Genomic DNA, 13,629 nt, shown 5'->3' with positions numbered 1-13,629 from the left:
ATAATGAATAAAATAAATAAGAAATAGATTTTATCTAATTATTAGCAAGTCAATAAACAAAAAGTTTATTATCAAATTCAGATGTAAATGAGAATATAATTTAAAATAAATTACAAGCATATCAACCAAAACTAGTTTTCTCTGTTCCACAAAAACGGATATATATTAAGTTTTATCAAAAAAGACGTCAAGGGAAAGCCATTAATAAAATATCATTAGATAAATAACAGTTTAATACAAAAAAAATATTACATGGTCCAACATTTTTAATTATTTTTACAATTGGACGTAAACATCACGATTAGACTTCAGTCATTTCAACGTCTTCTATGTTTAAATCGTCTAACATTTCGGCGAGCGTGATGCGCGGCAATGACGGGTCGATTTCGTCAGTATCAACTGGTAACTTATTGGAGTCTTTGAAGATATTAATATTCTGTCTAAACGCGGGATCCTCTTCCAAATCGTCCAAGAATTCATTGTAGTCCCTGAAAACAGAACATAATAAGTAACAAATGTACATTTGATTTCTGTTTCTTTAGCACAACAAATACAAGCTTGTTATACGTTAAATATGTTATACCTTTCTCAAGGCTTCATAATATTAGTAACTATTTTGTGGGCAACTGTACAATATCAAGTTCGTGTAATGAAGGACTTTTAAGTGAAAATAAAGCTTGGGAATGATTTGCTCTACCACAGTATGAAGGATATTGCAAAAGAGACCCAAAAAAAGATCCGGTTGTTGTGAGCTCTGCCCAAGCGCTTTTGGAGCCCTCACAACTTTTACATAATAGGGGAGCTCAATCTGGGAACATGTTATTCACACTTTTTTATACTAAATTCGGGCTTGCGATATATATGCCCTTTAATCTAAGTTACGGAAGTATGAATGAATAATATATATCAGTAATGACGTATCATTCAACCTGTCATTTAAATTCTCATTGGCGATTCAAAAAAACTTTTACAATTTTAGTTATTTAGGAAAATCAATCTTTTTACATTTATCGTAATGTCAAAACGCTTCTAATTATTAATTTAAAAAAAATAACACTTTTTCTGATTTATAGCCATTCAATTCCATCACATAATAACCTTTATCGAAGTATTACAAAAAGTAAAAAATTCAATTGTATGATGTTACTGAAGCGCGATAATTAATAAAGCAATGTTAATCATCACGCTCTGATAACACACCTGTTTAGCGAAGAGTAATAAAGCCATGCATGGATCATACACACATACACTTGATTATAGTTTAATTATGTATGTATTATGTATGTCATCAACTGAAATATTGGATATAAGGAGGCCTTGGATTTTATGGCTTTTTCTTTATGATATCAATCTTTTTGTTTATTCTTATTGTACACTAAATAAAAGAATTGCTTGGCTTTAAAGTATTTAAATACAAGAAAAACCTATAAATAAACAATAAAAACGTTTAAAATTTTTATTGCCCGAGTTTATTTAAAAAAATATAAATAATATATAAATATTTACATAATATTGTTTCATTTAAAAAAATTAAAGTATAGTGTTATTATTTTAACGAGCGTGGACCGCATAAAAGTTTCACATAAAAATAATTCAAAACTTTAGGCTTGTCACTCGCGTAGATCAATGACGAACAAAAAATATCTCTTTGCTCTCTTAGAAAATAAAGATGAGACTTTTCGGCATTCACCTCATTATCAAAAAACTAACTCAGAACACACGACACGAGTATGTTAATGTAATGAAATATGTATATATGAAAAATCGAAAGAATTAAATTTTGAAACGATATTTTTTTGTTTTTAATTTTGTCACTTTGATTTCAATTTGAATGGAACTTTTTCATACTGTACAAGAGATGCATAAAAAATACCGCATAAAAGGTACAGGCGAATCAATACCTAATTCTAGAGTCAATTCATATTTTTTAAACGACAAATATCTTATTTACAAGAAAATAATTATCTTCTTGTTTCTGTTTAAATGCCATTGGTGAATTGTCTGGCGATGCAAATTATCATTTTTACTAATTTTAATGTATGTACTGTCATTTAACTACTTTAAACAAAAGTGAAAGATTTTCTTACAAATAAAATCAATCGTCTAGATAAAATAAGCGTTAAATCAAATCATACCTTTATGTGCGACATTATCGACTTAGTGGTTTCTGCGTGATAGAATCACTGTAGTATCACGCACATGCGTAAACAATTTTAAAGTAATGTTTTAAATTGAAAAAAAAATGTCTGGTACATATGTGGATAAGATAAAATTAATCGGTTTTTAGGCTTTAATTGAAAAACATTAGTCATGATGACCTTTTGAAATATTTACATAATATTATGTGTTATATATACATTATTTAAATTCCTAACTACCAAATACCACAGACCTTGGAGAATTGTGTGACAAAATTAAGTAACATATTAGTATACCAGAGAACTCAAGCCGACAATTTGCCTACCAACTAGATCGTTATGATGGATATGATGACGAACACTATGGCGCTTCAAGCGATAACTTATAACTAATCAACAACAAACAAGTTAGTTTTTATTTGTCTACCCTAAATAAATACATTTAAACAATTACATTTTTTTTGTGTTCACTCAATAAAACCTAATTGTTGTTTCAATTAGCAAGTATATGCAATTTTATAAAAACGAATATTTACTACTATAGTTATTTTTGCACAATATCTAAAAATAATTACTTAGCAACAATTTTTATTTGAAAATAAGTAATCTTGAACCAAGTATGCGCTTGGTTAGTTTGTTGTTTTTTATTAACACCAAATTCAAAATATTTATTCAATTTGGCATTTACATGCACATTTGAACCGTTGATTATTTTAACATTATAACTAAGCTACCATCGACTAGAAATGCTGATCTGCCGAAAAAGCCAGACAGAAATTCAACAGTCGCTCTTTTTAAATGACATTTAACAATTTTTGTTGTATACTTTATAACTTATACCACGTAAATGAGTCAATAAATCAAGTTTCATACATTTCGATCAACTAAAAACTGAAACTTGAATGCTGTAATAGGATTTATTTAACGATGTTTTAGATATAAAACTACACGCGTACACTCTGACCTATGAAGGATTTGCTAGCTTTTTAAACACGAAATTAAGGAATTAGTTACGTGTTTATTTTTATTTCTGGTATATATTATATCTTAAAAATAGTGACAGTATATTTGATATGAGAATTTCAATTTTTTATTTTTTTTTATTTTAAAATTGTATGTTATTAAACATGTACTGAGAAACAACTGTTAAAATACCAATTTCTTAAAAACCTTTTCAGGGAATCTCTAGATAGGAAGAAATTACTCATATATTGTACATAAACTTGAAGTTAGAGATAGAACATGCCTCTAAGTTACAACATTAATACAGTAATAATACAATGTAAAGAAGTTTTGCTGAAATTTTGGTTTCAATCAATTAAATGACTTAAGTGGATAATATATGAATTTTGATTGATAATTAAGGTAATTGTGACACATAATACAATTATCCGCACTTTATCATTTCAATTATGAGAAACATAAATTTATTATGATAATATTATACAAATAAATTTTACATTATTAATGAGCTGTTTAGTCTGGGCAGGACAAAGACTGTTATTACTGACAAAGGCATTTAAGCAGCCTCCATGGAGCAACTGATAAGAGTGCTCTCTTGATGTGATTTTTCTGGTATTGTTTTTAGTTGTTTAGAAAAAATCACGCGAATTAAATTAATTATACTTATGCATTATAAACAATAAATTATTCTGATGCACTTTCTAATTTATGGAGTGTTCACTGTAAATTACATATTACAAATATCACAATATATTATACATTTATAATAAATAAATATACTGCAATGATTGGCAATAACAGTTTCTTATCACCATCATCAATAGTTTGCATCAGCAGATATAGAGCATCTAATTAGAGCAAAAAAACTTTAGTTCTCCTTGCCTCAATTATGTAAGACATTGTAACCTGCTAGTTTTACAAAAATATGTGGACAAAACTCCCATAAAGTATTGATTTCCTTTGAATCTTAATTGACCCATCTCATTATTTTCTTTACCAAAATTCTAGTATTTGAATATGCTAATGAATATGTAAGTTTGCTTGTATTCCAATTGCCTAGTGTAACCCTATACAGACTATATGTGATTATATTACCACTAACAAAGGTCTGTCTGTCTAGATTAGAAGACATGAATACATGTTCGAAAAAGATTTACCCTTGTTTGCCTAAACGTGGATCGACGACAATTCTAACTAATTTTTCTAATATGATTTTGTAAATTCTTTTGATGTTTTGTTTAAGATGAATTAACGTTTTAATTACAGATGTCGAGCAAGTGATGCTAGTTATTACGAGTGTGGGAAGCACACAAAAATCAAAGATAAAATAAGAAACTAGTAAGTCCAATGAATGTTCTTTGTCACTGATATAATGCACAAATTACAGGAAAACCACCTATGCGAATATGGCAATGTTATGCAGAGGAAGACTGTTATATCATCAAGAAATTTTTGGAAATCTGTAAAGCAAAAGGGACCTCATACACACTGCTACTGCCAATGACCTGGTTGACAACTAACAAGAAAGATATGAGGAGATTTAAACACAAAAAGTTGCTTTAAAAATATGTACAGAGACATGGATTAAGGGTACCAAGCACAAGAGAAAATGGATGTAAAAGTTCAACTTACTCATTACTGGAACTAAGCCCTTCATGCAATTCATCTGCCATATGTTTGAGTTTCCAATTGCGTGCACGTCTTCTGGCAGCCTTCTCCCCATAATGTTTCTTCACAAGAAACACATCTGGTATTGAATCCCGGTCGAGCTTGTCGAAATTTGCATCATTCACATTTGTATCACCGAGATTGTATCTATGAAAATGTGTACAAAATTAACAGATTTTAATGTAAAATTTACAGGTACATACATTATTTGAGACTAGAGCATAGAGCTAGATGGAAGATCAACCCTTTATACAAAAAAACTCCAACACCTTTTACAAAATATATGTACCATTTTAATATTATAAGATAAGGCAAGTGTAGCCTAGGACATCCACTAACAAGGTGGACATATGTTAAGAAAGAAATATGTAGTATTTGGACTCCCAACCCACGTTATTCAAAATCTATAGTGAAGCTGAAATAATGATCAAAAAAATATAAGATGGTTAAATAAAGGTTTTTCATGAAAATATATCCCATGAGACATTTCAAAGCCAATAGAGGATAATGCCGACTCTGTTGTGTACATAAGGAAAACAGAATATTGTACACATCCCTTTAAGACTTTATTGTATTATAATGTCAACAATAATTATAAAAAAAAATTAAACAAACATTAATTAAAATACAAATATGAAAAAAAAAATCTCTAATACTTTCTCATATATTTGAATGTCTTTCTTAAAACAGAGATGAAAATATAATAGTATATAGGTGAAATTTTCGAATGTTAGCTACTAGATTATCTTTTCTACAAATTTTATTATACATATAAATTCATAAAATTATTATTAATAACACAAAAGAATGAGATATATTTTTTAAAAATTGGTAACATTTGCCTCCCCTAGCACTACTAATTAAGTTGCTACATAATTAGTTGTAGGTGAATCTTACCCTAAAACAGTATCACCGGGTTTAAGGATATGACCCAAATGGGTTCTTGTATGAACGGGACTGACATCAAGTCCAAGTTCACTGGATTTAACCACCCACACATCAGCAATCACATGCTTGTTTGACACTACACCCTGACCTGGGAAAGTTTTCTTTTCCTAAAAGAAAATTACAATCACATTTTGGTTCATTGTTATCAAAATTTCAAATGATTATTAAAAATTTACATATGACTATTATATAACATAATTAAATTAAAATTCAATATTTATTTTTCAACACCTAATACTTAACTGTAGTTCACTTTTTAGTGAGACTACTACTTGCCAGGTGTGGTTTTTATTGCCTCAATATTTATCATTTTGCTTTTACAAGAATATACATCATATAAAACAAAAACGGTACCTAAATCATGCAAAATATTTCGATGTATATCCACAAAATTTTGTAATTTAATAGCAAACAGACAAGTGTTGATTTGACCTTCACAGACATCTTCTGATCTATGTAAATCTAGTTTTGAGTAACTGTAAAAGTCGAAGTCTCCTTTCAGAGGCACTTGTTCCCATCCATTGAACATCAACTTAAGCAAACTGAAGACTTGATGGCCTCTCCATATGATGAAATAAACAATAAGTAATGACCAGTACTACAAAACAATACAGAAATGTCCTCAATACAAATTAAAATACTTGTAAAGTTGTGTTATGATGTGATGAGTGCAGTATTTTTAAATAACAAAAAAGATTTGGGTGTATAAATTATACTTACATGTTCTTTTAATATATCAATATCCATAACAGTGTATTCAACTAACTGTTTTGGATTACATATAGGAGTGAAAGGATGTCTCCAATAAACAGTAGATGAAAGATCACATACTGAAAGGAAATTCAAATATTAACATTAGGGTTAGGATCAATTTTAAAATAAAATCTTATATTGACTTGTTCATCAGCCCTAAGCACCCTAACACATATAGCTAACAAACAATAATTAATCAAATTTTAAATGCAAATATAAAAAAATAACAACATTTTTATAAGATAAGTTGTTTGTCATATATAAATATGAAACAAACTTCAAAAAATTATTGTGAAATTATTCCATAGTGTCTTACTTTCATCTATCACTATATTAAATACTATTAATAGAAATAGTATCACATCAAAACATACCTTGTCCAGTATTTGGATCAATTAAATGTATTGTGCTGGTCACTCTAGAAACAAGACAAATAGGGGAAATAGATCCCAACTGATGTGTTAATTTTTTTGGCAGACACACTACACTGTCCTTGGACACCGGAACTATTTCAATGCTAAATGTAAATTTATAGTTATAGATATTACTGTGAATATCATGTGATATTAATTTCTTTGAATGTTGACATTTAATTGGTAACACTGATTGAACAAAATCTACCATTTTACGAGCAGTGTTTTCAGTAGCATAAAAAAAGTCCAGGCCATCTGAAACAATTTAATTTTATACTTTATTCACTCTTTTTACAACTTATGTAATGGTTATTTAACACTTTATAAGCATTCTCTACCAGTCAACCTAAATATTAATAATTTATTAATACAATTAAAAACTAACAAGTACATACATAACTCCTGACTCTTGTCTAGTTTATTTATATCAAAATCATTATCAAAATAATTTTGTTATAAAACGATAATGTGTTTTATTTCAGTCATGGGATTAACAATTTTACAGAGTTTTAAATGGCAGAGGTTTTTTTCCTTTATACTGGAAATGTGACTAGGTGACTTCTCTTATTTAGTCAATCTTGCTAGCAATACTTTGAACAACTTTTGAGTTAGCAACTTTGATAATGGTTGACACAAACCCTTATTTTATGTAATAGTGCATCTACAAAATTATAAATGTAATGCTAATATGTTACATAGTGCAAGAAAATTCAATGAGATTTTATATTATTTAGATATTGATTTATTTTGCACTAATAGTTTGGTAGTGAGACATAAAATGTCTAAATTATTTTTTAAATCACATTTGACAAATAAACAACATCATATTGAACACAAATTGGTCTCTAGTGTCTGTGTTTAGATTTTAATGAGTTTAATTTTTACTATTATTTGTATATGTTAGTAGTATTGTAAATGTCTATTATGTTTTTGAGTACATGTTTATACAGATAAAAATAAATGGGAACTTGTAATCATTGAACTTTTAAGCTAGTTAAGTTTAATTATTAATTATTAGACTGTAGGCTTAGCTAAAATTGTGAAATAATTAATAGTAATATAAAAAATTAAGTAAGTGCTCATGTATGTAATTTGCCTAAACCACTCTAAAACTAAGCTCTGCTCAAGCCTTTACATTCTACAAAAAAAGTTTGCAATGCACTACAGAGGTGCTCAAATAAGGAAAAACTTGACTTAATTGGTTTCATTGCATTTGTCCCATTTATTACAATTATACATGTTATAAACATTGAGTGTTTTTTATACAATGTATTTAAAGTTTTATTTATGATAAAAGGGATTTATGTCAAGAAAAATATCATGTACATTTTTTATGCCTTGAACACTGACATTTGCACCAAATATCTCGACTAATATTTACATTTCAATATTACTCTTAATGTAATTTCAATTGAAGACCAGAAAGACCAAATAAAGTCAGAAGTAAACTGATTGTTTTAATTTAACCTCTAACTATGTGTATTAATAATAAACTTGCATATTAATAATAAACAAACAAACTCAAAATGAATGATTTACTTGTGTAACTTTTACTTTCACTTACCATGTTTAGGTTTAATACCTAAAGTGTTTTCATGTGCTTTGTGTTTAAGAATCAATTGTTCCAAGTAATAAAATGTCTTTCTATTGTTAGCACGCTGTCTTATTTGCACTAGGGCACGCCAGTAATCTTGAGCTTCAGACCTATGGCAGGCATCACACATCTGATGTTGAATTACAAATTCTACTATAAATGTTTGTTGAAGAACTGCTCCACCCATTACTTCACCTTGAACTGTTAATTTTACCTAGAATATAACATAAAAAAAAATATTTATACCTTTGCACTTTAAAGTCTATTTATGTTTAACTAATAAAACTATTGATTTCAGATAATATTATTACATATTTGGTAACCAAAAAATTATATTAATGAAAAGCTTATTCTTACTTTAATTCGTTTTGAATGGGGCTCTGTCCAAGCAAAGCCAGCATCAATCAACTTGACTCTATTTAGACCCTTCAGCCTTTTTAAACATAAGGCTAGTAATTCTCTTGACTCCAATGCACAGACCAGCCATTCAGCTGGAGGTTGTAGATATCTGTTACAATAAAACAATGTTAAGACTTAATTTTTTAAATTTAGTTCTGATTGTAATATAGAAATAAGTACCAACTATGAGCCGAAAAAGCTTATTATTAGCGGAGAGTAACTTTTGATCAATTCAAGAAAATCAAGTCATGGGTTTCATTATCGATAGATGGAAACTGCGTAAATATTGTGAACAGGGGATGAAAATTGTAAATTGTGGATAAAAAATGTGAAGGAAAATTTTGCGTGAAAACTTATAGATACGAAAAAATAGAAAAGAAATAATCTAACCACTAGGAAAATTATTTGGCATTATATAATTATGATAAATTACCTTTCACAACCTCTACAAAAAAATAAGGTAGCTTGTTTGGGAATTCCATCTGTAATGTCAACATGAGCTCGTAAACATGCTACACACATGTTAGAGGGATTCGTCTCTATAGGAACAGCACATTGGCAGCATAATCTGAAAATAATAAAATAGAACTATTGTAATAACAGCTAGTGTTAATATTACACGTGATTTTAATTCTAACCTCAAATAGCGAATACTTACATGCGAGCACTTGTAGATGATAGTTCATTTTCCGGTTTAATATATTCCATGTTCAAGCAAGACTATATTTAAGACTAATATTTAAAATAACAAGACTTTTTTTGTATATAACGTAAAACCTGCGAGTTTTTATTAAAAACAGCACTCTTAACTTAAACTGTCATGATCATACAATGAGTATATCGACAGTTGAGATTATATAAACAAATTACTATAGAATACATATAACTTTTACGAATAATATAGTACACTCTGTGGGAGTTAACTGTCACAAAGGTTACTATATTTATTACTTTTCGTTTAGTTTTCCTAAAATTAAATTTAATTACTAAAAAAAATTTTTTTTTCAAAAATACAACCAATTGAAACTTAAATAAAAGCCCATAAAGCAGCATTGATTTATATTTAGCAACACGAACAATGTAAAATAAGTTAAAATTTTACTTTAGTACTCGAATTTGTTCAGCCTCTCTCTATTATATTTTAATGTATGGCAGACATTAAGAATCGTCGCTCTACAATAACAATGATTCGATAACACATCTACCCATCATCCACCTCTAAATTGCTACAATTCGTGGGAGCTGTAGCAATTATACTCTTTTAGATTGGTTTTCAGTACCGTCAGTTTCTTTGTTTGCAACGAGATCAATTGAATTTGCCCACTTGGATAAATATGGATCGGTTTAGTAATTGCTCAAATTTGACATAATTAAAGCATAAAAATTCTTAACATATTTATAGGTGCACTATATAAGAATAAAATCTGTTTAAAATGTTAATATTTAAAAAATCAATAAAAATAAGTTTACACTAATATTTTATCCAACCATAAACAATTGTTTTTTATTATAGCAACTATTTCCCTTGAACGGAAGTACATAAAAAAATTGTTCTCGCCAGCCTCTTACGTAAACTCATTTAAAAGAAGAACTGGAATTGCACAAGTACAGCACATTTCGGCGAACGAGTTAAGAAAACGAACATGTTTTCTACCGCTGGAAGGGCCGGCCTTTTGGCTGCGAGGACTGCAGTTAGCAATTCCTTAACTGAAAAAACACCCTTGGCTGCCGGAGCCCTAGTGAACAAACGAGAATATGCAGCCAAAGTCGCAGGAAAGGGTCAAGGTAAGGTTGTTGCAGTCATCGGAGCTGTTGTGGACGTTCAATTCGAAGATAATCTTCCACCCATCCTAAATGCTCTAGAGGTTCAGAACCGTTCTCCCCGTCTCGTGCTGGAAGTGGCCCAGCATTTGGGAGAGAATACTGTGCGTACTATTGCCATGGATGGTACAGAAGGTCTGGTTCGTGGACAACCAGTATTAGATTCGGGTTCTCCAATTCGTATCCCGGTAGGAGCAGAAACTCTTGGTCGCATCATCAACGTGATTGGAGAGCCCATTGACGAGCGCGGTCCCATTCCCACCGACAAAACTGCAGCTATTCACGCTGAAGCGCCTGAGTTCGTGGACATGTCTGTTCAGCAAGAAATTCTCGTCACTGGTATCAAGGTAGTAGATCTTCTAGCTCCATACGCAAAGGGAGGAAAAATCGGTCTGTTCGGCGGGGCTGGTGTCGGAAAAACTGTACTTATTATGGAGCTGATCAACAATGTTGCCAAGGCCCATGGTGGTTATTCTGTGTTCGCTGGAGTTGGCGAGCGTACACGTGAAGGTAATGATTTATATCATGAGATGATTGAGTCCGGCGTCATTTCCCTGAAGGACAAAACTTCTAAGGTAGCTCTGGTATACGGTCAAATGAATGAGCCCCCTGGTGCACGTGCCCGTGTTGCTTTAACTGGACTAACTGTGGCTGAATATTTCCGTGACCAAGAAGGTCAGGATGTACTTCTCTTCATTGACAACATTTTCCGTTTCACTCAAGCTGGTTCAGAGGTGTCAGCTTTGCTGGGTCGTATTCCTTCTGCTGTAGGTTACCAACCAACATTAGCTACTGACATGGGTACTATGCAGGAACGTATTACCACCACAAAGAAGGGCTCCATCACCTCAGTACAAGCTATCTATGTGCCTGCCGATGATTTGACCGATCCTGCTCCTGCCACTACATTTGCTCACTTGGATGCAACCACTGTATTGTCACGAGCTATTGCTGAACTTGGTATCTATCCAGCAGTAGATCCTCTCGATTCCACTTCCCGTATTATGGATCCTAATATAATTGGTGCTGAGCACTATAATGTTGCTCGTGGAGTTCAGAAAATTTTGCAAGATTACAAGTCCTTACAAGACATCATTGCCATTTTGGGTATGGATGAATTGTCTGAAGAGGATAAGCTGACTGTAGCCCGTGCCCGTAAGATTCAAAGATTCTTGTCCCAGCCTTTCCAGGTAGCTGAAGTTTTCACTGGACATGCCGGTAAACTTGTACCACTTGAAGAAACCATTAAGGGATTCTCTAAGATTTTGCAAGGTGAATATGATCACTTGCCTGAAGTTGCATTCTACATGGTTGGACCCATCGAGGAAGTTGTTGCAAAAGCTGAAACATTAGCCAAAAATGCATAATTAACCTGAATGTACTGTCACTTAAATTATCAATGTTCTGTATTTAGGGAAAAATCAATAATTTATTGCATTGTATCCTGCATACCAAAAAAAGGTTATTAATGAATAATCAAAGTAGTGCATGGTTATGTAAAATGTGATCAGGTTAATAATTAATAAAACTGCCAAAATACTCTAAGAGTTTTATTTTAGAATAAGAAAACAAATGAAATTAGTGTATTACACATTTACAAAACAAAACATGAGTTATTGAAATGTATAGTTCCAAAAATATTAAATAACATAAAAATTCAAGTTACAAACATCAAAATGTGGTTTAACTTGTTTATGAAAATATTTTTTCCATAAAGGAAATTCTTTTATCATTTCTTTTAAAATCCTCCATTGATTTGGTATTTTGGAGGTTCCCAGTTAATTTAACAAAATTAGTAATTACATTAACAGCTATGTGCCAATTACAAGCCATATACGGAAAATAAAAATTATTGTATGTAGGTACCTATAACATTTTTAAATTTCCAAAAACTTGTTATGTATACAATTTTTAAAATATGCTCAGTACGTAAAATGCTTTTTAGTTTTGTGTACTAACGGAAAATAAATGAATGTTAATGCCATGGTTTACTACACTAAATTGACATAGATCTTTTAGTAAGGAGCTCTGGCAAAATGGAGGTGGAAGAGATTGTTGTGGCCTGTACTTATTCTTTGGCGCTGATAAGTTTGTCACTGCTAAGGAGAACCATATGATTTAATTTGTCCATGCTTTAACAGGAGATAAATCGGTTATTTTTCAATGTATAAAAAAAGTTTTTTTCCCGGAGTTTCCAAATGAATTATGTAATAGTAGTAACCTAGACAAAAAACTAAAAGGTGAAGCTACAGTATTCAACTACAAAAGTGGGACTTTATTCTTAAAAAAATCTTATATAATTACGTTGTGTCGCCGTCGAAGAAGCTAAAAAGAAATCAGTTACGTATTCAGTAAAATGTATATGATCAAGAATTCCACGTGAAAATAGGTGAATTTTACTAGAATCCATCTCTTAATTACAATTACTAGTGTAAATTCTATTAATTACTTTAAGTTAGAAAATATTTTGCTGTGCTGTTTAAATGGTAAAATTTAAATGTTTATAAAAAAGCAGTGAATAAGTTTAGTCTATTATTATTTGAAATAATGATTAGGTGGATTGATTAAAACGCATAATAAAGTCGTGCTATTAAAATTTATTATAAATCTCATTTTGACTAACACCCAAAATCAATAGACTAGATATACTGGAGAAATTGTAAACCTACAGAAACTGATTGAATACATGTTTAAAAATCCGTAACCACTAACAAATTAGGCAAGCTTAATAAATTAGCGTTAAATGTTTTAACTCGAAGATAGGAAACAAAATAATCTATATAAAAATGTTATTGTTTGCAACGTTGTAACCAGTTTTTCTAATAAGCATTCTAGTCTATCTGAGATGTACTATTATGTTTAACACAAAAGGTCGAAATCAAAGTGATGTATCATGTCGGCTGATAGACGTCCTCTGCAACTGCATGATTCT

At 30.5% G+C, this 13,629-nt stretch overlaps 2 protein-coding genes across 2 annotated transcripts; one reads left to right on the top strand and one right to left on the bottom strand.

The window, feature by feature from the left end:
* Positions 1-215: 215 nt before the first annotated feature.
* Nmd3 (60S ribosomal export protein NMD3) lies at positions 216-9,707 on the bottom strand. Its single transcript, XM_068774999.1, has 9 exons — positions 9,535-9,707; positions 9,310-9,444; positions 8,835-8,985; positions 8,448-8,691; positions 6,845-7,138; positions 6,438-6,547; positions 5,667-5,824; positions 4,734-4,916; positions 216-488 (listed from the first exon to the last, which is right to left on the bottom strand). The coding sequence occupies exons 1-9, from the start codon at positions 9,582-9,584 to the stop codon at positions 302-304; spliced, it is 1,512 nt and encodes a 503-aa protein (XP_068631100.1). The 5' UTR covers positions 9,585-9,707; the 3' UTR covers positions 216-301.
* Positions 9,708-10,401: 694 nt separating this feature from the next.
* LOC137931538 (ATP synthase subunit beta, mitochondrial-like) lies at positions 10,402-12,237 on the top strand. Its single transcript, XM_068774961.1, has one exon. It carries the CDS (start codon positions 10,520-10,522, stop codon positions 12,062-12,064), a length of 1,545 nt encoding a protein of 514 aa, XP_068631062.1. The 5' UTR covers positions 10,402-10,519; the 3' UTR covers positions 12,065-12,237.
* Positions 12,238-13,629: the final 1,392 nt, after the last annotated feature.

The sequence above is a fragment of the Battus philenor genome, unplaced genomic scaffold (genome assembly GCF_028537555.1).
Source record: "Battus philenor isolate CCGP_79_NKW_IND1 unplaced genomic scaffold, ilBatPhil1.0.hap1 SCAF_8, whole genome shotgun sequence".
In the NCBI taxonomy this organism is placed as follows: Eukaryota; Metazoa; Arthropoda; class Insecta; order Lepidoptera; family Papilionidae; genus Battus; species Battus philenor.
Note: the sequence above shows the minus strand (reverse complement) of the source record. Positions and strands in the feature narration are given on the sequence as shown.